The following is a 24919-nucleotide window of genomic DNA, read 5'->3' as shown; positions in this document are numbered from 1 at the left end:
CATGCACGTGGTCAGCTGGACGCAGAAGGGAGCATGAGGGAATGCTCTCACTCCAGCTGAAGGTGCAGTGACTCCTTCCATAATGATGAAGACACCAGTGCATTTGCTTGTTTTAGACTTCTCTCTGAATCCTGGCATGGGCTGGCCATTGTGTCTACCTTTCCTTCATTCTTTGTAGGGGGATGCTGAAACCGTTTGTGCTGACAGAGATGCCTTGGTGGGTGTTGTGTTCTGTCTCTGGTCTGCCCAATGTATTACTGGAGAAATTGGCACTGGGCCGTTCTCCCTGCAGTTGAACAGCCAAGCCTTTTAAGAAAATAAATCAATCCAGACATGTTTGATGCTTTTGTCGTTGTTTTGGAGTAAAGCCCGGGGACAGAGCACAGGCCTGAGGAGTCTAGGTGGTCCTTGTGTTCTCCCTGTGCCATGTGTTTCTGCCTGATCACACGGGGTGGCTGTGGAGGGTTTGAAGGAGAGGCTCAGGGGGAAGCAGCCATCCCCGAAACGTGCTGTGCTGACGTGATCGTTGTGTCAGTGACTGAGCACAGCTCCTGCTTTAGTTACACCTGAACAAGTACGAAGCAGCGCCAGTGCCCCGGGTCCTCATTCCCCGTCCTGCCCACGGTCCCTCTTTTCACTTCAAGTGAAATTCCGCGTACGCCCCTGTCTGCCGGCTGATGCCCGAGCCTGGCAGAGAGCGGTGCTGCAGAGCGGCTGTCGGCTGCTTGCCTCGGTCCTGCGGTAACACCGCAGCTGCTGTACCTCCATCACGGGAGATGTTCACGAGCTGTTTATTTTGCGTGGCTTCGCTCGCACAAAGATTTCTCATTACCAAACGCGCAGGTGAGGAGCGCCCGGGTCCATCGTTGTGGATTTTAGGATACCGAGCATCTCCGCGGCGGCGCCCCCGCTCTCCCCCGCTGCCGCTGGGGGCGGCCGGAGCTCTGCGGCTCGGCCCGTCCCGGCCCCCCCCCGCCCCGGGCCGCGCTTTCCCCGCCCAGCCCCGCCGCGGGGCCGCTGCCGCCTCCCCCGCAGCCCGGAAGCGGAAGGGCCGCGGCGGCAGCGACTTCCCGCTGCGGTGCCCTTGGGCCGGCCGGGGACGATGGCGGCGCTGGCGGTGCTGCTGCGGGCGGGGCTGGCGCGGCCCCGCGGCGCCCAGACGGGTGAGTGCCCGCCGGCCCCGCGCCCCGCGCCCCGCCGCCCCGCGCTGACCCCCCGTCCCCGTTCTCTCCGCAGCTCTCCTCGCCAGGACCCTTCTCCGCCGCCCCGCCGTCCTGGCGGCCGCCGCCGATCGGAGCGCTCCGGCCCGCCGAAGCCACAGCCCCCCCCAGCAGGGCCACGGTACGTCCCGCGGCCCGGAGTGCGGGGCGGGGGAGGGGGTGCGCGGTGGGGGGGGGTCTCCTCGTCCCCGGGGCCGGCAGCGGGTCTGGCAGCCGGCGCGGAGCCGGTGTTCCCCGGAGCGGCCCCGCCGGTCCGGCCCAGCGGCGGGCGGGCGGCGCCTGGAGCCGGGCGGGAGGTTTAAACCGTCGGTGTGAGTAGCCAAGGGCAGAAAGGGACCGACGCCCGGCACAGCGCTGTTCTCTCGGGGGGTGCGGGGGGGTCGCTGCTGTCACCGGGATGTGTCACCATCCCCTGCGACGGACCTGTCCTCAGGCGATAGCGCAGCTCTTGCGCTCTGCCCGGGCTGATTTAAAACCAGGTGTGTGTGGCTTTACACGGCTTCAGCTGAAACCAACGCTTGTGGCGTCAGGATGAAGTGTGTGGATGCTGCGAGCCCTTAAATGGGAGATATTAACTGGATGTTAAAAAAGTAAATCTCTGCTTATTAACAAAGGTGGTAGTTTGATCGACTGTGGGAAAATGGTTGAAAGATTTTTAAAAGAAATCAGAAAGAAGGGTTTAACGTTTCTTTTGGTCCAGCAGCGGTAATAACATGAAAACACCACAATTGTGGCTTCTTTCTTGAACAGTAGAGCTTCTGATTCACTGAGGTTAATCTGAGAAGTCTGATCTGCAGGCGGAGAGTATTTCTTAGATTGTTTTTTCCTCTCTCCGTGTGGTAAGACTATACAGAGGTGATGAAAGATAACCTTGCCAAGACCAAGTGCTGGGCTGTGCACGTTGCTCAATTAGACATGAGAAATGTTGTGACTGGAGGTTAAGGGTGTTTTGTAGCCATTACAATGCAACTTAGAAGTGGAGAGAATGAAGAAAGGCTTGTAAAAGAAATTCACTTAAACACATTAAATCATTTCCTTCCTTTCTACTCGGACTTGGTATTAACAGTAGACTTCATGCATGCGCTGGGAAGCCTTCTTGGCTGGGGAGCTCTACAGGGACAGCTTATTATCTGTAGCCTAGGTCCCTTTCATGTTTTACTTCAGGTCCTTTGCTTTCCTTATCTTGTCACTTTTCCAAATTTCTTTCTTCTTGCAAAACCAAAGAAAAACATCTGCATTTTGGTTTAGACGGATGGATAGTATCTGTGTGTTAGGTAAGCACTTTGGGGCTATTGTATTATAAAGGGAATTTCACAGAGTCAATTCTTGATTTTTTTTTTTAGCCTGGGCTGATGCTGACATCCTGGTTCAAAGTATTGCTTATGATGTTAGGGTTTTGGTTTGCTCCAGAACCTTCTAGATGTTTGGGTATTTTTTTTTTTTCCTCCCTAATAGTATTTGCATGCTTCTAAAAAGTAAGAGTTGGTTACAGAGCTCCCTAACTGGTATTTCTATTTCTAGAGACATCTGTCACATGGTTCAGATTGTACCCAGCTGAGTATCAATGGAGGACTGAAATCCTTTGGCCTTCAGGCTACTCCTAGACCATATATCACTGTGATGGTCCCAGAAGTTTAATCTGCTGTTTACAGTTAAAAATAGTAATATTGGTTCCTGGGCAGAACTGTGCACAGAGTTATCATGATGTGCCATTCACTGGAACTTGTAATTGTGTTCATCCAGATCTCAAAGCCATTTCTCAAAAGGTGGGAGTAGTAACTAGTATGTAAGTCAGGAAATTCATTAGAGAAAAGGGCTTTGCCTTCGGAGACACTTCTTTCCTGTGATGGTTGACTTGGACCTTAGGCCTGAACCACAGGTTGCCAAAGTAGGACTGGTGTTTGTTTTGACTTTACCTGCGAACTTCTATTCTTTTATAGTGAAAGAAGCTTCTCTTTCTTAGCAGCAGCAAAGAGAAGAGTATGTAAAATGAACCTTTTGGACATTGTAAAATAGATACATATTCTATAGCAGTGAGTCAAAGGCATCTAAGTTTTGCTTGGATGAAAACTTAGTAATCAGGTCAGAGAAAACACGTAATTGTGTGGTGCTGATCAGGATGAGGTATCTGTTTTTAAGATTACAGCACTTCAAACAGGAACTTTGCACTGAAAAATACTTCTCCTTACAGGCAGTTCCAAGGCTGCGTCTTTGCACTGGACAGGTGAGCGAGCTGTCAGTGTCCTCTTGCTGGGTCTCCTTCCTGCAGCCTACCTGTATCCTGGACCAGCCATGGATTATTCACTGGCTGCAGCTCTCACTCTCCATGGCCACTGGTAAGCACAGTAGATCCCTCAGAATTAAGAGTAAAGTGATAGTCAGGGTGGCTCCAAGCCTTAGGTCTTAAATCTGTATATGGCAGTAAGTCTGCTGACATTTCCTGATCTAGTATAAAACACTTGGAAAGAGATGCAAGCAAAGTCCTTACTCTTCAAGTTCCATGTCAGTCGTGGTCTTTGACAAGACTGGGATGCCAGGTTTTCTTAAATCTGAGTTTTGCCCTTATGAAGTTGTACCAGGGATTCTTGCATTTGCCTCACTGTGACTGGGAGCTTCTTCCTGAAGCCCTCAAATCTAGTACAGAATTAATCTGAAATGTGTCCTTGAACATATTTGGCAGAGCTCTTTCAAATATAAAATACGTAAAGTTAAGCTCGCCTGCCTTTGGAGCATTTCTTCCCTTGTTTGGTGTGTGCGTGTTGGTGCCATACTGGATATGACCATGTGGGGAAATTCCAGGCACTAGAACAGGTTGTTGCAGGTTGATGTGTTGAAATGGGTTCTCTGGATGACATTTTTTGTCAGTGCGTGCACATTTGATTTTTTTAGTGAATGTCTCTTGTTGACAAAAGTGTCAGGATTGTTCATACTAGAAATCCCTTTTCCATAAACAGTGCGGGGACGTCCCCGGTGAGAAATAAGTCTTGCTGCTTGTGTGCAGCTCTGCTGGTGACTTGCAGCAGAGTGAATTCCTCCCCCACTTGTGTGGTTTCTCCACTATTAAACTCTTACCTTGGAAAACATTGTCTTAATAACTTTAAGGCATTCCTATGTAGGAAAATTCTCTGCTTGTACTTTCACAGGTACTCAGTGCTAGAATATCTTTAAAAGAAAAAAGATTTGTTTGCTTGCTGTAAGCATTCATTTGCTTGCCATAACAGCTCAGATAAGCCCTCTAGTAGCTGATCAGAAACTGCAGAGGAGTGTTGCATATATTTTTGAGGGGTTTTCTTTCACCTTTTGCTATGTTTTTCCTTGGAAATTTTGTCCTGAAACAGTGCTTCAGATACATCGGTGGTTATCAGTCCAGACACCAGCCTATGAATAGACTTACTCAGGATACCTGAAGCCATGTTCATCTTGTTCTGTTTTTGCTGGCATGTAATAAAGATTTCCCTGTCCAGTGAAGCTGCCACATTGTGAGCTAGAGTGTGTGTCTAGCATACATCAGCTATTTCTCACTAATTCCTTTCCTTGTTCTCAGGGCCACTGGTCTTTTCCTATGATGGCCTTGTGTGAATTAATTAGTGTGCTGTAAAGTCACGCACCAGTTTTTCTGAGAAGTCTTAGCATGACTCAGTCTTATTGTGCCATGCAAAGAAAAGAACTATGAAAATGCCTTATCAGCACTACAGTTGAAGGGCAGCCTGTGAATCCCAAGTTGCATATGCCTTATTTATCTGCACTTTGGAAGGCTCAAGGTACGGGTAAGTGCTGCGTGCACTCCTGACCTTATTGCCCTGTCCAGTTGTAAAAAATAGCTGTAATAGTTAGAGAGTAGTCACCTTTCAGACTGCTTCCACTTTCTGCTTCTTTTCTCTGTATTCAGGGGTTTCTTGTGCCCCTTTTGACATCTTTATGGTATTAGAAACCCATCTAAGTGAAACTGAGCTCAGTGTTCACTTGCAGTGGCATCTGCTGCAGGACTTTGAACCTTGCCAGGTCACTAGTGTGTCTTAATTTCTGGAACACAGGTCCTTCAGCTTCAGGCTAGATCAAGACAAAATCCTAGGAAGGAAATTGTTGCATTAAAGATGGTTTTCTTTTTTTACCAAGTTGACATCTGTCATTGCAGAAAGCAAATAAAATTGTACTTTCAGGAAGAGAACTACCACATTAGTTTAATAGCATCCTCTGTCTTCCTGTTGCTGGATAGTTTAAATCTGGCCAAGAGTTCACTTCCTATTTGACTGACGCAGGAAAAAAAATGGAATGTGCTAATTTTTTCATTGCCACTATTTTCTAATCTAAATGCACATCCTGGAATCTTCTGTACATTTTTGGCAATAGCTGGTCCCACACCTTGCTGTTCAAACAAGAAGGATATTTCCTTTGGTTTCTTCAGTCCTTGGAAGTCAGATAAGCTGCCCACTGTTTCTTGGGCACGTATTCAACAGCTTCTGTTGTCTGAAAGAGCTGTGCTCGACACCTTGTTTCCTCAGTACCATTAAGAAAACTCCGAGCCAATATGTGTATTTTTTAATAGAGTATGTGAAATGTTGTTTTGGTTTTTTTTAAATAAATGCATCTTCTTTTTGGGTGGGAACTGGGCATTCTTTAGGAAAGGCTGATGATATCAGGTGAAAAAAGTTACGTGTTTGATCCATCTAAGTAGAATGCTCACGTAATCTGGGTGGATTTCAGTGAGAAATGCTCTTTCCTGATTGCAGCTTTTTTCTCCCTTATTCTGTAGGGGTCTTGGCCAGGTAATAACTGACTATGTCCATGGAGATACACCCATTAAACTGGCCAATACAGGTCTGTACGTACTGTCAGCTGTCACCTTCGCTGGCCTCTGCTACTTTAACTATTATGATGTTGGTATCTGCAAGGCTGTTGCCATGCTGTGGAGCCTCTAAGATGCGACCGAGTCCCTGACAAACATGATTGTTCACTGCTGCCTCTGCTTCATCATATTTTTACCAACATTTAATGCAAAACAAATAACCAAGGGTCCATAGTATATATATACTGCAGCGAGTTCAAAGCTAGTCGTTCAGAAATAAATATCCAACAGCAGTAAAAGTTAGAAAACAAAAAGTAGATTTAAAGCGGATAATGTCCAGGTGCGAGTGAGTTGATTTAAGCTGCACTGTAAACTGGGAGGAATTAATTGCATCAGTGACAGACTTACAAAGCTGAAGGTAACTTTCCTTGTAATGGCAGCTTTAACGAGTGTTTTTCTAAAACAACTGTTGTTTGGTTCCCTAATTTTGTAAAACAAACTGGACTTGCAGAAAATTGAACTCTTATTTCTGACATCACAACAACTGAACTGTATGTAAGGCACACCCTGTAACTCTTTGGACCCTGAGAGTTATGTAGAAAAGGGAATACTGTTTTCTTAATCCATACAATAAAGAATTTACAGAAATTGTGTGTGTGTGATTGTGCATGATTTTTACTACTTTTGGGTCACTTAAAATGTTTTCTCTGCAGATGGTTGTTTTTTTTCCTAAAATCAAGTTCAATTACTAATTCATACTGTTATGTTACTGTTCATACTGTTACTCTGCATTACTTCATTTAGATGTTATAAAACAAAAAACATTTTTTATGAATATGTATTGTCTGTAATTCTTAGAGGTGACTTAATACAAGAGTAAAGCCCATTAGAAAATACAGCAATAATTGACTTAGAAGAAAAAGACCTTTGCGGATTAATTTTAGGAGCCATAAATAGCATATGGCTTTCAGAGTTTCCCTAGAACGTGTATGTTCATCTGCAACATTTTTTTGGGGGGTTGTTTTCTAAATAAACACTGGTTCATTTTCCTGTGTGACTGAAGACAACAAACACACCCTTTCCATCATAGCTTGACATGAGACTGAGGCAGCGTTCTTTACTATGTCTTTAGGTTTTAGAGCATTTTTGGGGGGAAATGAGATGCTGGTTTTTAACTTTCTTCTCTGCTTTATCTTTTCTGACTTTCATAGTAGCGAGTGGTTAACTGTTCCACATTCTAATGGTACTTCTGTGGTACTATTAATAGTAAGAGGAAGAGAATTGTTTGTTACCATCAGTCTGATTATGCAATAAACAGAGTAAGTTGCTGTTGGGATTCTACAAGACTTCCTGATTTAATTTTTTAAAAATCTGTATTGGAAATTTTCATTTATTGATTTACTTATTCATTTAACCATTGGAAATACCATGTAGTTAGTTGCTTTTATTTTGCTAATTTTGTGGTCAGGACTGAGAGGGTTGCTCCTGTCTGATGTGGTCCGATTCAGGTATCAGTGTAACATTTAGTATTTTGTCATGGTGAGGAAGATGCATATGGATGAGTCATTGGTAAGTACCTGTGTACAATCGGAGCATGTATCATTGAAAGTGTTTGGCGTTTCCTCTTTTGAGGCCAAACACAAGATGCTTCTGTACGTGGTATTTGTTTAAAATATCTTGTGTGAGAAGAGAGTTGTGTAAGAGCTCTGGGAATGTGGTAGTCCAGACCTATGATGTTAGGGGCTAGCAACTCAGAGCGCTTCATTGTGGTTTTGAGGCAAAATTAAAAGGTTTCTCTGTGAATATCTGCTTGTTCCTCAGTCTTGTTGAAATTGTATCACTTCCCTTTAATTACCGTTAACTTCTCTTAATTATTGTGATGGCTGTAACCACTTGGTCTAATCCCATTTTTGAACATTCATCGGACATATAAACCTGGGACTCAGTCCTACGGAATATCCAGACATGTTAAATACATTCTTGAGTTTAAGCCCCTCCAGGGAATTCTTCCTAGCCATAGTGCACTCAGTGGTGGCTGTATCTTATTCTAAATTGGTTTCTTACTGCCTCTAGGTGCTCTAGTAGCAGCTAGATAGGTGAAATGGCAGGAGCAGCATAACATGAAAAGCTGAGACAATCAGGGTTATCACAGCAGTTTCATGTCTCTGCTTTTTTAAAGCCCCTGAAATTATAGTTTGGTTTGGCTTTTACCAAAACAAGTCCTGAGACTTGTCTTATCTCTTCTGCAAGTTTGAGGATTTTTCTCCATTTCATGACAGAGGCCTTCCTGTTTTCTGATTACTTCTCCCTGTTTGGGCTATGACAATTCTATCAGCTCTTCTGCATGGCAAAGCTGAAGGAGCCCAGCTGCAGCCAGTGTTCAGGTTATCACTACCTGGAGTTGGAACAGAAGAGGAAGACAACACTTACATGTAGAAGGAAAGAATACCTGCCATATCAATTTCCTCAATATTAAATACGTAAAATACATGACATTCATTTTGGTTTTGGTGAAATCCAGTGCTTGCCCAGCTCTGAATGTGAAATGGAGTTCACAGCTTGACCCCAATGTATGCTGCATTATCACATGCACAGAGTAAGATAGGGTCCTTACGGGAGCTAGCTGTATCTACGTTGTTCCAAATTCTTAGAAGGACAAATGTCTCTCATTTTATCACTAACCTACAATTTACTCTTCACTTTTAAAAGCATAACTCTTTTTTCCTTGGGCTCTCTGAGGACAAACAGCTTTATTAGAACTTTAACTGTTCAGGTAAGTTAGTAGTTTTCTAAGCAAAGATTTCCAGTAAGTTAAAAATTGTCTGTTATTCCTACTTCATTTGAAGGTGAGTGAGAATGTCACTGTGAAACTGAGATTGATGAAGATGCTCAGGAAATAATCTCGATGCAAAAAAGTAATCTCAAAGTCTTTATTGGCCAGTTACAGAGTCTCCTTATGAAATCTATTATTCTCAGGGATTTTCTCTCCCTCCCCAAAGTAGGTCTACATCATCTATGAGACACAGGATTCAAAAGCTGTTTGATCAACAGGCAGTAAAGATTTCAGGGATCAAACTATACAGGACTGTAGAGACATGCACATTCTTGTTTCTTCATTGTGTAATTTTCTTCTATCTGACTGGAAAACATTCTTCTGCTTTTTTTTGCCAAGAATTTGAATTTATTTTCCTTTGTAAGATGCTTGTTTCTGTACTGACTTATAGTAGCTAAAAACATAAAACTGGCTTGCCTCAGATGAAGAAAGAGTAAGATTTCCTTTATTAAAAGCCAAAATACATTTTAAGACTGATGTCTTAGGTTGTGCCTTTCATTCTGACTGAAGTTAGAAACTTATCTTCATGGTTTCATCCACTTCATCTTCTCTTGACAGTTTCTTTAGAATTAATTTTCTTAAGCAGCCTTCCTCCTCAAAGGCCAAGAACATTCCTCGTTCTAGCGAGTATTCAAACTTAAATGCTCTGGAGCTACAAGATGTAAATGTCTTTTTGAAAAAGATTACATTACTTTCACCAGGAATTTCTTTGGGAACTTCTCCTTCCTGAGGAAGAAAAAGGGAATCTGTTAGTCCCAGCACAAGTCCTGAGCAGTTTTGTCTCAGCTCGCACGTTTCAATTCTTAATTGTGCCTACTACTTATATATACATAAGGTATGGAAAGCAGATACTTACCCTAAATCGAACTATCATTTTTCCACATTCTTTCTCACAACACATGTAATAACTTTTATCTTCTACCTGGATGCTGAATGCAACAGGCATCCCTGCTGAAGGTGTGGTGGTTTTGTAATAGTGAATGTTGAAGTGCATTCCACTGCCTAAAGATAAATTGCTTATTATTAATAGTCTACTCAGGAGAGAGCTGCAACAACTTAACCATATTACGTCTTACCATTCCACTGGCAACTGCTGTCTTCCCAGGATACTTTTCCTGACAGGAGAGCCAGGACTTGAATTTTTATGACTGCTGGTAGCACATACTTGACTTTCTGCAGTCATTCAATAACCAAAATTTGCAGGAAAGCCTGTGAAGTTACCAGTTAGCATGGGTAGGATGTTCAGATCCTTTTACGTGCACGTATAAAGTGAGAATTGGATTTGTAACTAGTCATCTGTAAGTCAGATTGTATCTGTATATATGCGATCTGTAGATAAGTATGTTCAACAAATACAGTTCTGAACAAATTGCTGAGGCCCCCCCAAAAAAAAATCAAAGCCAAAACAGTCGTTGTTAACTACTGCTGTTAGAAGAAACTAAGAGCTTTTAGTGCTAAATACATTGTCTGTTTAAACCTAAATTATTTTTTGTAATCCAACACAAAACCAAAAAAAGGATAAAGAACTTAGTTTGAGATCAGAGCTAACCAAAAATCTTAACAGCCCTTTTCTGCATGGGACATCCTGCAGGCTTCAGTCTAATCCAGGAATCTAATCCATTACCAATGCATAAGATACAAAATTTCATCTCTCTTAATTTAGCTGTAGTTTTACAAATGAAGTTTGTAAGTCTTTACTCTCAGTCTCATCATTTAGAGTCAGTGATTACAAAGAACAAAAGCACATCTAGAATAAAGAAACTGTGCAGTGCTTATAGTATGTTTGACAAAGAGCGTACCAGATTTCATCTCCTGATCTGTCACATCTTCAAAAGCTGCCATGTTTAAATCTGGTCGAACCACAAGCAACTGGCTATTTACATTTCGAAGGACTCTGTGGAGAATTTTTTCCTTACAAAAGGCATCACACTCCAGCCCTGCAGAAATATTAAACAAAGCTGTAATCTCCTCAGATCTTAGCAGTTTGTTACAGGCTTAATCGTGCCACTAAGAATACGAGGTGAAATAAATTCTTAGAATAGCAATCGCAAACAAAATGGAGGCCATGTCATTCTTTCCACCTCTGGCTTGTACAACCCAGGCAAGACAGAAGGATTTCCCAAAATACAGCAGTCTGTGTACATAATCAAGCTACTGTATCTGTTACTGTCTCTCTCTTTTGCCCAACAATTAGAATTGCATTAAAAGGTCTGTCTGTTAGGGAAGAGACTACTCTACGTTGGGAAGAAATAAAGCAACATCAACTCTGAAGGAGAAAGTGAGCTGTAGCTCTCTTAGAGTAGCCATTATCAGTTTGAAAACTTGTTCTCTAAGGCACACAAAGCATTTATGTGTTAGTAAGCATGAGCAGGTTAGTTCAGATAAAATTGATAATGAAGTTAAGAAATTATGAGCTTTCAGCTTACCATCATCATCTTGGTTCCAAGCAAGCATTGAAAAAAAGGAGAGAAAAAACAACATTAAGCTGTGCCCCCACAAAAGAAACCACTTTCTATCCGGTTTTGTTCTGCAAGATTGAACACCAGCCAGCCACCTACGCACTTCCAGTTGTACTCCCCAGTATCACTGACTCACCAAGCTGAGCTGTTCTAGCTCCAGAGTGTGTTTTATTTGTGAACATAACAAATAAAACTCAACAGAATGATGAAACCACCAGTCATCTGAGAACTGGAGTTACCACCAAACCAAGAGGCATGCAAAATGTTTTAGGGTTACTTAAAGATGAGCAGCTCAGGTCAGTTTATAATCAAGGAATAAACGGCATTAATCAAGGAATAAACAGCATGTAAGTTTTCATTTGCATGTAAATTTTCATTTTCATCAGTACCTTTATTCTAAGTGAGCAAAAGGACAAGAAACAGTCATTACAAATTGCTTCTAAAGAAGGAACTGTTTTCTAACTAACTTTATCCTGTAAGATTGGAATAGGTGGATAACTTACAAGTTCACCCCACAGTATTCCAACCTTTCTGAGTGTCCTTTACGGGAATGTATTGTATGAAGCAACAAATATTTCACTGACTCAGATACTTGGCTAACAGTACTTCAGACTGAAGCTTATGGGGAAATTACATGAAATCAGACTGATAAAGGAATTGTTTTTAATCAGTATTCAAACCCAAAAAGTTATTAAACGCTTAAGGTGTTCAGCAATAACATGGTACTGACCTCTTAACACACTAGGACGACTGTCCCAAACTCGTTATTTTTACAGTGAACAGCCTGGCTCCATAATCTAAGAACTATCATTCTTCTAAGTAGGTGAGGATTGCAACTGCTGTGAGGATTGCTCAGGTATCATGGGGGGGGGAAAAACAGGATTCTACAAAACCTGGGATGCCAGCCCAAGAAGAGGATTGAATTGTGTATCAGATTTTGATACTCTACGCAGAAAGAAGACAGTGTCTGTCTTTCAGCAGTGGGTAGTAATTACCTGCAAAATAGAGGCAGAAGTTTTCTCCAAGTTGTACTGCACACACAAGAATCTCTTCACCACTCATCTTCACTCTGCCAAAAACACATGGAGAGGATTCAGAGTTAAGAACAAAGCTTCTTACTCCGTAAGGCAAGGGAGATCGTGGGCTAACTCTCTTCTAGTGCACAATACTGTAATAGGGCTGGCATGTTATCACCAAAGACCAGCCAACTTCTGCACCTGAAAGGTTCCAGCCCCAGTTCCACACATTTCAGGGTTAATTTAGAAGGAGCCCAGTGCTGCACTGCGCCTCTAATGTCAATATACAACTCCCTCCAAGAACTCCAGAAGAATAATTGGTTTTATCTTTGTTCATATCCTCAACCTCATACAGTTGACAGCCAGACAGGTAAACTATATTCTTTAGCTTTCTGACATAGTGACTGACAGTACAGCACACTCTCTGTCTGTTTAATGGATAGAACAATGTATATGTTTAATGTATAGAACAAAAGAACAGTGATGATCATAAATTTGCTATACCCATTCCATTTACCTATAAGCGCACCCATCCCTTCTGTCATAAAGTTTCTATTTATGCTGGCAGGAAAGAGATACACCTGAACGGACTGTATTGCTTTGCAGGCCACAAGTGTCTCCATATCTTCCGTTCTAGCAGTCCACCAATGGAAAAAATTATAAAATAAAAATTATGGGAAGTCACCTGTATTGACTAGGACTTGAACTGTGGAGTCTAGTATTTCAGCAATTTTACTGCTGTTGGGATGGTTGCCATTGGAAGGAATAATTCTAAGGAATAAGTACTAAAATATCTTTCTTTTAAAACCAATGATGATGTCCTCTTCAAAATTAAAATAGCATCTTTAAATAAAGGTGAGAATAAGAATAAAGGGAATTATAATACAACAGAGGAAGATGTGGCAAAGAATTTCATTCTTTCCCTTCTCTGGTGGTAAACAGTTTTAAAATGTCCTCTTCTACGCCACCGATTTTGTGAAATGCAGGTTGTCACTTTCCTTCCTGTTTAATTTTGGTCTGTATCTTCATAAATTTTTTGTTCATTTTCCTAAAATGCTTTCTGCGGATGAATGTTCTTACCTGTTTTATCTACATTTTCAGAAATAAAGGCATTTTACTTTCCAAATATAACTAGCTACTTTACTATGTGCAAGATCTGACTTACTTGGCTTTGTGATTCGTGTAAAATTTTTGGCAAAGTAACACGCACACTGAAATTCCCTGTCACTGCACCTAACCTTTAGGAGCCCAGCATCTGTACGAAGTCTTGAGCCTGGAGCTACATGCCTAGCCTCTGTATACAATACACGGGAGGAGACAGTCATAGCAGAACGCACACAAACTTACTGATCAGACAGCATCAAATAAACAAAGTCAACAACAGGGATTGCAAAACCACTGAAGTCACTTTTGTAAGTAGGCGAGAATATGAAGTTCTTCATTCAAACCTACCAACTCCTGTCAAGGCATTCTTACCCTCTGCACTAACCACGAAAGTAATAAAAGTGTTAAAGCTAGGTAAACAATGGGAAGAACTGGCTCTTGCACTGGGATTTTATTGTGTAATCAAAACCTTTGGTTTACTTCAAGGCTTTGTCACCACTTGGAAAAGACTCATACAAAACAACTGAGCAACGCCAACTTAAGTAAATAAGCACACACACATCAACCTTAGGGACTGGGGTGCGGGAATTGCAGCAATTTCCATGTCCCTCTAGTAAAGTACTTTGAGGAATGTATTTGAGAGGGGTTTTTCCTCACCACATTTTTTTATAGGGTCTGTAGTTCGAGCTGGTCTGTGCAGAAGAGACACCCAGGTTCACAGCAGAGGACTGCATCTTTGTTTCCAAACATGTATACCCAAGCCTTTGAAATTAAATACCACACCAAACCGTGCATGCCTCACGTAGTGAAGGAACCAAGAAGTCAAGGACTACTCTGTTACTCTAGAGTGGAAGGCACAGGCAGGACTTACTGACAAAGGAGTAAAGGAAAAGGTGGCTCTTGGTTCAATGGGTAACACACACACAGTGACTGCACTTCCTCCCCTGGTGTGTGGTGAACGATGGTCAGATCTTTTACCAAGCACGTCTGAAAGAAAGGGTAGAAGCTGAGAGCAGTTGTCAGCAGCCTGTTGCAGGTGGTGCGTGATGACTCTCCCCGCGGGGAAGCCGGGGTGCAGGGCAGGGGACGCGCAGGGCCGGGGGGTACCGGCCCGGCCGGGGGGTACCGCGGGTGCGCGGCGCTGCCAGCGGACGGGCGGGTGCCCGCAGCGTGCCCGTGGCCCAGCGCGCTCAGCGATGCCCCCCCTCGCCCCCACCCCCGGCGCAGGGCAAGGCTCTGCCGCTTGCTGCGACCGCGGGGCTGCTGCCGGTGCCCCCCAGCTGCTGTCCCGCCCGCAGCGAACGGCCCCCCCCCCCCCCCCCCCCCCCAGCCGGCCGGGCTGCTCGCGAAGTTCCGAGCCGCAGAGCAGCGAGCCCGCCTCTCCTCGCCCGCGGGCTGCCAGCGGGACGGGAGGGCGAGGAGCCGGCGCCTGCTCCCGCAGCCGAGCCCACCCGCTGGGCCCCCGGGGCGCACGTTACCTCGGTACAGCCGCGGGGTCCCGCCGGGCAGGGCCGGTGTGACGGTCGCGTCACCTCTGCGCGCTCCCACGACCGGGGAGGAGAGCGAGCTCCGCTGCAGTTCGGTGGCGGCGGTTGGGGCGACCTAGGGAGGGGGCTTTTATAGCGGCTTGCATCACCGCACGACAAAATAAGCCGACTGAACAAGCTGCAGAGGAAATTCGGGCTCTTTCCCAAGATACGTGTCTACGTCGGCATTTATTCTGCGGCACTTCCCCTCCTCGGTGGGGAAAGCAAATCATGCAAATCAAAGGTTACAAAGGCAGCAGTTTGCTACTCCCTTTATCTCACACCCGTGTCAGAGGGACGCCTTCTCACAACTCCAGCCTGTTGCAGTCTGTTTGCTCGGTCCGCAAAGTCCCAAGTAGCGGTTTTGAAACGGGTACCAGCCCTCAGCGCCTCGGCTTCCCCTTCTCCACACTCTGCAAGTTGCCCATAAACTTCGCATCTGCCTTGGAAGAAGCCGGTTTAGGATTGAAAACACATTGCGTGTATGTAGTTCTCGCTAACAATGATACCAAGGAATATACCACTAGCGTTTGGTGGGAATCTTCAAATTATTTTCCATCCCTTTTATACATAAGTGGCTGCAGGGGAGGAATTTAGGCTCCTCTCAAAGGAACAGCCAGCCAGAAACTGTGGCTGTTAGTTGATAGCTCCTAATTTACCAGCTGTAAATTGTTTCCCGGCTGTTTTAATTACAACTAAATGGTTATAGCCATTACTCATACCTGGCTGACGTAACTTCAAAGTGCGATGCTTTTCAGAATGTAAGTGCTGCTTTTGGTGGTTGTGGAGTGCTTACTGCAACAAATGGTGCTGTAATTGCAATGGCAAACACTGTGTCGTGATGGGACAACTAAGGCCATAAGAAACAGGAAAGCAAACTTAGGAATGAATAATTAATATTTGGTATAGCTTGTAGAACTTGCCAGTGTTAGCTGAAATTGCCGTGTCTCGATTTTGTTTATGATACCAACTAGCAAGGCATTAAGGCACTCAGCTGTGTAGCTCAGGGGGTAAATCTACAAGGCTCAAGTTTTAGCACTGGACTAGGGTGCTGAGGGGGGGGCCCACACCAAAACCCATAAAAAATCCGAACCTCAAAAAAACTCCGACTGAACCTAAGACATTCTCTTGTCTCTCTGCGTGCCTGTTACTGCTTTGAGGAAAACAACAAAAAAACCCCAACAAAACCCAAAATAAAACAAAAAACCCCCAATATGTGTCTGTAGGGAATGTTTTAATGTCTGTATGATAAAAGTAGGGAGATAATTTTGAGGTCAAAGGCACATCTTCCAACTTCATCTGAAATAATAATCCTAAAAAATACTGTCTATTTTACTAATAACTATGGATTTTGACTGTTCTGCCCACAGGGAGCAGTGTATTTTTCTGTCATGTTAAGACAAAGACTGTGGGTGCTACAGAAATTTATCTTCTTTCTTTAAAATTGTTGAAAGAAACTAATGATATTGATTCAGGAGAATTTTAAAAAGCAGAGGAATTCAGCAACAGAGTAAAACCTGTCTCGAACAAACAAAAATATGTTTTTGGCATCTATTGCTTTCAGATAAGAAGTGTATGTCCTCATTTTGAGACACACTGAATTCTAACTCGACAGCAATATTACATCATCCCCTTTCAGCTTCCTGTTTTGTTACATGGCATTCAGCACATGCGTGGAGTTGGGTTTACCTAAACCTGTACACCAGAGAGAGAGCCAAATTTGATTTAAACACCTAGATCTAGCTGATTTCTATCTACAACTGTAATTCTACTGTTCCTCTTGGTACTTTATTTGAATGGTTGGTTCTTACAGGAAAAAAAAAAAAAATTATCTTTCTAAATTTAACTGGGTTCTGGTCACCCATTTCTGTACATTTTCCTGATAACCATTTCGTAACAAATAGTTCCTTCCTGTGAAGTACAATCAAATAGCCTCTTGGTCTTTTTCAACTAAAATAAACAGCTTCAGCCCTTTAAGTTTCTACATATGAATAATTTCTTCAGCTTCAAAATAATATTCATGTCTATTTTCTTCACTCCAGCTGACTTTTAACATTTTTTGAAAATTTGGGCAACAGAGCTTTATTCAGGAGAGTTCCCCATTTGGGTGATACTGCTTGTATTTCTAGTTCCCAGATACCGAACTTTTAATTCCACAACAAAAAAATACTCTTTTTAAAAAATTAATGCTGTAATAATTATTTATTATTTAGCCATTTTTTCTCATTAAGTTTAAATTTACATTCAGTTTAAATTTACATTCAAATTAAATAATATTGTACTTGGTACCAGAATCTGTGCAAAAGCACCAAGGACAATGCCAGTCAGCCAACACTGTTTATTTTGTATTAACTGCTGGCACTAATATTTTTGGCCTATTGACACTCTACAGGAACTACAGACCTAGATAACTATGGCTTGGATAATTTTTTTTTTTTTTTTTTTTAGTCTGAGCTTTCTCCATAGACTCTCACATCCACAAAGTACTGAAAGTGGTAAAACAATTCAGATGTTCCATTTATTTTAATTCAGGTGGTCTGTTAATAAAAATAGCATACTAATGGTAACTCAATTAGATAAACACTTTAAGAACATTTTCCTAGTGTATTCTTCCGTATCTGTTTCTTGATGTTTAGATAGTATTGCTAGTAACATCAAAATCTCTAATATTTTTGGAGAATTTAATGAAGTGGGCCATGGCAACATATTAAATATTGTTTCTACTTTGGGGAAGTACTTAGTTCTCATTCTTTCAGTGGTTTAATTTCTTGTCCTGAGTTCTGACTTTCAGAGCCTATTTGGATAACATATGTAAGATTAAGATCCTTTCTCCTCTTAAAACCAGAAATCAAAGATGCAAAAATAACCCAAAGTAAAATTCCCTTTACTCCAGCATAACTTCAGATCTAGCAATGATTTTCCTCCCTGTAATGAAGCCAGGATTTAGGGAAGTAGTAACCTGATACAGCATTTAATATTTTTGGCTCACAACATGAAGTGCAATACTGAAAGAGCAATGAATCATTGTCTAGTTTCTTCTTGTTGTAAGCAAGCCACCCCAGGATGTAATCTGACTCAGTCATTTCTTGATGAAACCAAATACAATTTACCTACAGAAGAGAAGCACAACATAAGGAAAATGAAATCTTATCTTCCATTGTTTAGGAAAAAAAGTTGGTCTCGGCAGTCACCTGTTTTAGTGGCATTCATCATTTTAGTGACAGTAATCTCCCAGATTTTACTAATTCACTGCTTCTTTTTTGAAATGTATCCATCTAGCCTCGTCTGGCATTTCACTTTCACCCCAAAACGTTCCAGCAATTCAAATTGTGACGAGGTCCCTCACAGATGCTTCGAAGAGGAAATATGACCAGGATTGTTTGAGTGGACAGTGCAACGCTTTACCTAGCTACAGGTAGTCTCATCGTGCTTTGACTCAAACATGTCATTGGGACGAAACACCGCTTCCTGGGATCACCGAAACAAGAGACATTTTAGCAGTTTCCTCCATCCAGCCTTCCAGAGGTGGGCCTGGCTGTCGAAGCCAGCAGGAGAGGCCTGGGCGGCCCCTCCGGCCTTCCCGGGAGCCAGGCCGCGGCCCAGGCACCGCGAGGCCTGCAGGCGGCTGGGGCTGAGCTCCGGGGCACGCTGCCCGCCGCCTTCGCTGCCCACCGGGGCCCTCTCCCCGGCCGCCCTCTCACGTGCCGGCCGTTAACGGCTGCCAGCGGCCGCGAGGGCCGTCAGCCGTCCTGGGCCAGCGCTGCCTGAGGAGAGAGATCTGGGCAGGGGGGAGGCCTCCTGGGCAGAGGGGGTGCCCCCATGTCCTTAAGGGTGGGGGGCACTGGGGAAGCGTAGGTAGAGCCGGGGAGGGACAGATGCCTTTATGGACAAGGCAGACTCGGCCTCAGCAGCCCGAGGCCGAGCTCACGCACCCACCGGCCCTTCTCGGAGCGCCTGGGCTGTGAGCGCCGGCCCTGCCCAGGCTGGCCCGGGGCCGTCCAGGCCTTGGACCCGCCATCTCCAGCCCCGATCGGTGCTCTCGCCGTGCTTTGAGGCTCTGCCTCTCTCCAGTGAGGAGGAGAGCTCCTTTGCAGAGGAGCTTACAGAGGTACTGGTTACAGGTTTTACACATTTTTATATAGGTCTGTTTTCCAGTTGCACAAGACAACCACTTATTAAATACAACATTGTACTTCTTAGCAGGCAACGATGACGAGCAACACACAAAAACCTGATGAAAATAGAAGTAAATGTAAAAGCATGGAGGTGAGCGATACTGTATGAGGAAGGGAGGGAAGACCTGGACCCTTCGGGCCCCAGGGGAGCAATACAACCCACCACCCCCCTGTCCTTCTCTGGCATTGCTATGGGTTCCTGTCACGGAGAGGGGGCAGAGAGCTCCATGTCACCTTATGTAGGTTAGGGGAAACGTGTATGACTTTCTTGTATGAGGAGACCGTAAAATTTCTCCTAGTGTTCAAAGATCAAAAAAACTGGGTATGCGCTGCAACACAGTTATGTAGGACTTCTTGAGCGTGAGCTGAAGTACACCAGCTTTTACAGATAGAAGCAAAAATCTCAAACTGGTACTTCCCACCCACTCCCCTGGATGCTGTGCCTGCTCACCAGGGATGGTGTTGATGCTGTGAAGCCAACACTTGCACTTTCTCTGAAAACAGTCTCTCAAGATATATTTAAAATGCTTCTTTTTCTCAGTTAAACACTATCTGTGCTAAGCTTGTTTTAAGTCCTAGAACCTGTATTTTTTTATGTGCTCTGTTATTAGAAGGAAGCTTCAGAAAATCCTCAGTTGTCCTCCCTTGACAAAACAGATTCGGCTTTTTCTGAGGGCTCGCAGTCCCCTTACAAACTTGAACCACTGGAAGAAGTTTTAAACGGTGATGTATTAAACATACTGAAAGTAACTATGTAATTACCTAATTTGATGTTGAGATGAAAATTCGTTCAAATGTTTAAATAAAATTACTTTTTTCTTTCAACAGAGATCAACAAAGAAATTATGAACTTGTTATCAAAATATGCTCACACTTTAAGGCAAGTTAACGTTGTCCAGTTTGTACAGCACCTTTCTAATTTCTCTAGATAAGGATTACTGTGGCTGTAGTTTAGACGACTTAGTGCTGGAAACTATCGAACACAGATCTTGAAAGAAAAATGCTGTTTTCTGTTACGACAGAGAACTAATTTGGTCAGAAACTGAGCATTGATAGACAACACATTTTTAAGAAAAGCATAAAAGCAGTTCTAAGTAGTGAGAAAGTTAATGGTGTTAGTATTGATTTTAACTACTGATTTTTTCAATTAAGTGAGAGAGCAGCGATGGATGCTTCTTATGTCCAAGAACTTGATGGAATCTTAAAAGAAGCGAGGACCATAGAAAACCACTTAAAAGAGAAAAGAGAGAGTCTGAAACAGAGATTCACTGTGATTGCAAATACTCTGCAAAGCTAAATAGAGCTTGTTAGATTGCATAAATGCAGAGCAAAACTTGCAGTGTATTTTATGTATTAAAATACAGACTATGATGAGTGCTATGATGCATGTTTCATAAATGTCTTATGTAAATATTTCTAGCAGTTCAGGAGACTTTCAACAACGTTAAGCAGCAACTTATGTTTTAAATAGATAGATACAATTGTAGTTAGTAAAAAACAATACTAAATACTAGTGGTGGTAGTTAGTAAAAAACAATACTAAATATCCATTTTAAATCCTATGACTCCAAGGGATTCTACACATTAAAACATCTTTTTTTACTTGTTGGCTCATCTCTTGGGCTGTCCCTGTGCTTCCATCCCTAGAAAATACTGGAAGCATTTAAAAAAGAAAGTAGAATGAATTTTGCATTGCTTGGCTTTAAGGCTATGGAAGTTCAGTACAACTGAATTCAGAAGCAGCCATGGTTAAGGATGTTTTCTTTATTTTATTGTCACAACCAGTCTTGCTCTAGAACATAGTATAGAAACATTTCTATGAAACAGAATTTCACAATGTAAGTGGAAAAGGACCTCAGATTATTTCATATTAACCATTTTCTGGTTTTTTCTTTCTACTTTAGAAAAAGTTTTGGTGCTAAAATCTTAGTACAATGTACTTGCAATCTTATTTCCATTTTGTCTCCAAATAGAAATAGATTGAAAAGAAAGCTTAGAAATAGGAGCGTTCTATTAAGAATACTACTTTGGGAAATGTATAAAAGAGGTATAAAGTCTTAATTTGAAAATATACTTTAATACAAAACCAAGGCCATTTTGATATAAACATAAAAGCACATCATCAAAATTTTGCTGGTAATGTCAATAAATAACTAGATAATGTTAACATAATCTAGAATTACACTGCTCTTTTATTTTTTTTTTTAGATACATCAGTATTGTTTGCTGTATATCCAGTTTATTTAAGGATGCTTATGGAGGTTTTGGAGCACTTTTTCTTTCTTGTCATTTGACTGTCAAAAAAGATGAAACATAAAATGTACAAAGCATCATTTGTGCAAATTGGGAGGCTAATGTAATAAAGAAAAGTGCTAGATAGTCCTGTTGGTAGCATAAGATATATTTGTATCTTTACCCCAGTACTGTGTATTAATTTTCTCTTTAAATCCTTTCAGATTTAATCAATCCTCCTTTCCCCCTCTTATTAGATAAGTCACAAACAAATGTGCTACCTGTCAAACTGATAGTATTTAAAACAAATAATGAGAGAAACTGGACATCTAAGGTGAGATTTTCCAAGGTATTTCGATACCTAAAGATGCAGATATGTACTTAGTAGGATTTTCAAAGTGCCTAAGCATGTAAGCGCCTTAACACGCTTAGGCATTTTTGAAAATCCCATAAGGTGCCTATCTGCATCTTTAGCATCTAAAGACTTTCAAAAATCTCACCACTAGTCTACATCATATTTACCTGTCTCTTACTTTTTCCTAATAATCGCATCTCATTTTGTACTCAGTCTTGGTAATGCTGTTTAAACAGAAGAAAGTGGGAGAAAAAGATGATTTTGGAAGTTAAATTTTCTAGAATATTGTGCTAAGTGTTTCTAAAATCTACGAGCATCTATAATGATAACAAAAAGCAGAGTTTTAAATTGTCGTCTATGAAGTATCTGAATTTAGAAATTCACCTGTAGTTATTCATGTAAGACTTTAAAGAAAAATTACACAAATTTCATTACTGTTGAATATCTGCCTGTTAGTGAAGTCAGAAGCTTGCTGCATTTTATCTGTGCTTGGGAAAATTATGCAACCTTTTTAGATCACCTGGAGTTAGATAATCTAGATTTAGTTCACGTGGCTAATATATCCAAGTTGCAAATCTCTAGTACTATTAAGAAGCAGAACTTAGAAAACTATTGGATCATATAATCTAAGTTTCTTCTCTTGGGAGAAGAGGAGGGGACAGACCCATAGTGTTACTTCACAGAAGTTTGCTCCATTTAAAGACTTCATAAAATCCAATAAAAATTAGTAAAACTATACTCAGAAGAATGAAGAACTGCTTAGTCTGGCGTTCAAGTGCAGTTAAATTCAAGGTGTACCTCTCTAAATGATGACTCTTGTTTTTTCTACAGTGATTTCTTATGCAGCTGGTTGTCATTGCATGTTATAATTTAGACTGGGGTCTTTGTGGTGGTACGGGGATTTTAGAATTTGAAGAGACATTGGAAGTAAAGTCAGTACGTATGGCCGCAGTAACCGAGCTGAGATTATCAACAGTGTGGTTATGCTTGTTAAAGGAAAGTAATTCATAGCTTTGTAAGATTTTGAAATAGGTGTTTTAAAAAATCAGTTTTAAATTGCCAAGAGCATCAAAGCTTCTGTTTTTGCTGCATGAATCTATGTGAGGATATATATAAAAATAACTACTGACCAAGTAAAATGAATAAAATACGTAGTTTTATAAAGTTCCAGCTTAAAATGGTAAGTTCAGAAATTTTAAAACAACCATTGAAAAATAAACCAGTCTCTTTTGAAGTTAAAAAATACTTCAGCGATGGAAATACCCACTTACTGTTTGCTTTCATACATAAATATCTTCCTGTTTAAAAGGGAGCCTTCCATAATTATTTTGCTGGCTAAAAATACAGTTTTTCTGTTGTCTGCCCTTCAGTGTTCTGCGCAATGTCTATATATATGGGAATACTCATTACACAGTTTTTCTTCTAAACCATTAGAAAATTTTATTGTTTTCCTATTTGTCTACAGTTTGTTTACCGTGCTGAAGGTGTTTCTGCACTGATTGCCTCTCTCATGTATTGTGGTATTGGGAGAAACAAACCAAATTTTTTACTCTCTCCTGATGTGAAACTGAGAACTCATTCATTCCGTCTCTGAGGAATGAGCTCCACGTGAAATCCAGCTGGCACCCATCTCATCACTGTCTGCTTTCTAGTTTTACTGAAAGAGGTTTGAACAGAAAATTAATTGGCTTTAAAGCTGCCAAATCTGATAAGCAAAGCTCAGCTGTTAACTACGTTTTCTTTAAGCATCTCCTCCTGTTCTTTAAGCTGCAGTGCCTTAGTAAATTAACAAGAACGTCTAAGATGACAGATCAGTAACAGAATATAAATGGATTTTTTTTTTTTCTTAAATGTGGAAACATCTTAGACAAAATTCAGACCCTCTTGAAGTCAAGGGGATTTTTGACAGTGACACTCTTTGGAATTTCTGAGCTTGCTGGTGAGTACCTCCACAATCTGGAAAGCGTAAGTGATGAAAAACTAATACTCCATTCCTCTCATTGCTCTTTTATTATCTAAAAGCTAAAAATGGAAAATAACAGATAATGCAGAGACAGCTTGGGTATTCAGTGAAGAGAATTATTCCCCAAGAAAAGGCTAATTGTGATTTTATTTAAAATGAAACTGCCTTTAGCATAGATGTAGGAATGTGGATCATAATAGAAAAAGACCAAATCGAGTATGGTAATAGATGTGTTTAAGGCTCATGACATTCTGTCTAGAACTCATCAGAATTCAATTTTGCTAATCATAGAATCTTTATGCTTTGTCTTTGAAAACCCGATGGTGCAGGCAGCATTGGAAAAGAGCAGAGTGGGTGTTTTACATCATCAGGGTGAATAGCCAGAAAAAAGGAGGGCAAAGAATGATAGAGCAATCAGCCCATCTCCCATTCTGTAGAGAGTCTGAAGTAAATTTCTTAACAATGACTTTATAATCACCTGGGGAACAATCAATTAAAAAAAAAAAAAAAAGAAGGGAATTCCCTTATCAGAATAGTTGACTTAATACGAGAAAATGACAGATGAGGTATAGCTTGATGCAAGATAACTGACACCATCCTGTATGATACTATACAAAAATGAGAGCCATCAGGACGTAGGGGCTACATGAATGAGTTAAAAAGTCAGTGAAAAGAATACTACTTTTTTCTGAAAGGCCTAGATGGCATCCTACAGTGATCTGCTTCAAGCCTTTCTTATTCCATATTATCCTGAATGATTCAGAAGGAGGACATTAGAGAACAGAATTCATTTTTTGTATGGCAGCAAGCTACCAGGGATCCCAAATGCTAGCAATAGCACACATTGAAAAGTCACTATGATCTCAATAAGATGACAGGCTAATCTGAAATCAAGATAAAATTCAAAAAAGACAAGGGAAAAGCACTGTGCTTAGCAAGGGGAATCATATGTTACTTACAAACCAGAACAATAGCTAGAGTCGGTATGATGTTATTGTATGGTAAGAAACCAGAGCTGTGTTAGCTGTAGGATAGCAGATAATCCATAAAAGTGTAATTGTTCTCCTTTACTCTGTGCTAGTTTGATCTTAGTTGGAGATGGGTCTGCTTATTAAAAGTGGGCAGAGTGGGAAACAGGAATAATAAAGGGTGAAGAAAACACAATCTGTGAGGAAGGGTTGAAGCAGTTGAGTTTGGTTCATTTAGAGAAAGCACAAATCAAGGGAAGGTGTGATAACAGATGAGTTATA

The 24919-nt window shown here is 41.7% G+C and overlaps 3 protein-coding genes across 4 annotated transcripts; 2 read left to right on the top strand and 1 right to left on the bottom strand.

The window, feature by feature from the left end:
- Positions 1-1048: 1048 nt before the first annotated feature.
- On the top strand, positions 1049-6657 carry SDHD (succinate dehydrogenase complex subunit D). The gene is made up of 4 exons (XM_074848944.1): positions 1049-1163; positions 1237-1341; positions 3412-3556; positions 5974-6657. Exons 1-4 carry the CDS (start codon positions 1103-1105, stop codon positions 6137-6139), a joined length of 477 nt encoding a protein of 158 aa, XP_074705045.1. The 5' UTR covers positions 1049-1102; the 3' UTR covers positions 6140-6657.
- A 2264-nt stretch (positions 6658-8921) lies between these two features.
- Positions 8922-15094, bottom strand: IL18 (interleukin 18). 2 transcript variants are annotated; one of them, XM_074848943.1, is made up of 7 exons: positions 14897-15094; positions 14290-14405; positions 12294-12367; positions 11266-11274; positions 10639-10776; positions 9696-9841; positions 8922-9565 (listed from the first exon to the last, which is right to left on the bottom strand). In XM_074848943.1, exons 3-7 carry the CDS (start codon positions 12358-12360, stop codon positions 9350-9352), a joined length of 576 nt encoding a protein of 191 aa, XP_074705044.1. In that variant the 5' UTR covers positions 12361-12367; positions 14290-14405; positions 14897-15094; the 3' UTR covers positions 8922-9349. The 2 variants fall into 2 exon arrangements, with proteins under 2 accessions (XP_074705044.1, XP_074705043.1); XM_074848942.1 differs by lacking the exons at positions 11266-11274; positions 14897-15094.
- A 3988-nt stretch (positions 15095-19082) lies between these two features.
- Positions 19083-20416, top strand: TEX12 (testis expressed 12). The gene is made up of 4 exons (XM_074848666.1): positions 19083-19210; positions 19731-19842; positions 19948-19999; positions 20272-20416. Exons 1-4 carry the CDS (start codon positions 19154-19156, stop codon positions 20414-20416), a joined length of 366 nt encoding a protein of 121 aa, XP_074704767.1. The 5' UTR covers positions 19083-19153.
- The last annotated feature ends 4503 nt before the right edge of the window (positions 20417-24919 follow it).

Source organism: Strix aluco, chromosome 23 (assembly GCF_031877795.1).
Source record: "Strix aluco isolate bStrAlu1 chromosome 23, bStrAlu1.hap1, whole genome shotgun sequence".
Classification (NCBI taxonomy): Eukaryota; Metazoa; Chordata; class Aves; order Strigiformes; family Strigidae; genus Strix; species Strix aluco.
Note: the sequence above shows the minus strand (reverse complement) of the source record. Positions and strands in the feature narration are given on the sequence as shown.

Excerpts from the sequence above, each read along its gene's own strand:
- TEX12 (XM_074848666.1), top strand. The coding sequence starts at position 19,154 with ATGACGAGCAACACACAAAAACCTGATGAAAATAGAAGTAAATGTAAA. Across the intron at positions 19,211-19,730 it reads GTAAATGTAAAAGCATGGAG|AAGGAAGCTTCAGAAAATCC; the intron begins GTGAGCGATACT and ends CTCTGTTATTAG. Across the intron at positions 19,843-19,947 it reads ACTGGAAGAAGTTTTAAACG|AGATCAACAAAGAAATTATG; the intron begins GTGATGTATTAA and ends TTCTTTCAACAG.
- SDHD (XM_074848944.1), top strand. The coding sequence starts at position 1,103 with ATGGCGGCGCTGGCGGTGCTGCTGCGGGCGGGGCTGGCGCGGCCCCGC. Across the intron at positions 1,164-1,236 it reads GCCCCGCGGCGCCCAGACGG|CTCTCCTCGCCAGGACCCTT; the intron begins GTGAGTGCCCGC and ends TTCTCTCCGCAG. Across the intron at positions 1,342-3,411 it reads CCCCCCCCAGCAGGGCCACG|GCAGTTCCAAGGCTGCGTCT; the intron begins GTACGTCCCGCG and ends TTCTCCTTACAG.
- IL18 (XM_074848943.1), bottom strand. The coding sequence starts at position 12,360 with ATGAGTGGTGAAGAGATTCTTGTGTGTGCAGTACAACTTGGAGAAAAC. Across the intron at positions 9,842-10,638 it reads AGATCAGGAGATGAAATCTG|GCAGTGGAATGCACTTCAAC; the intron begins GTACGCTCTTTG and ends ATTTATCTTTAG. Across the intron at positions 9,566-9,695 it reads AAATGATAGTTCGATTTAGG|GAAGGAGAAGTTCCCAAAGA; the intron begins GTAAGTATCTGC and ends TTTCTTCCTCAG.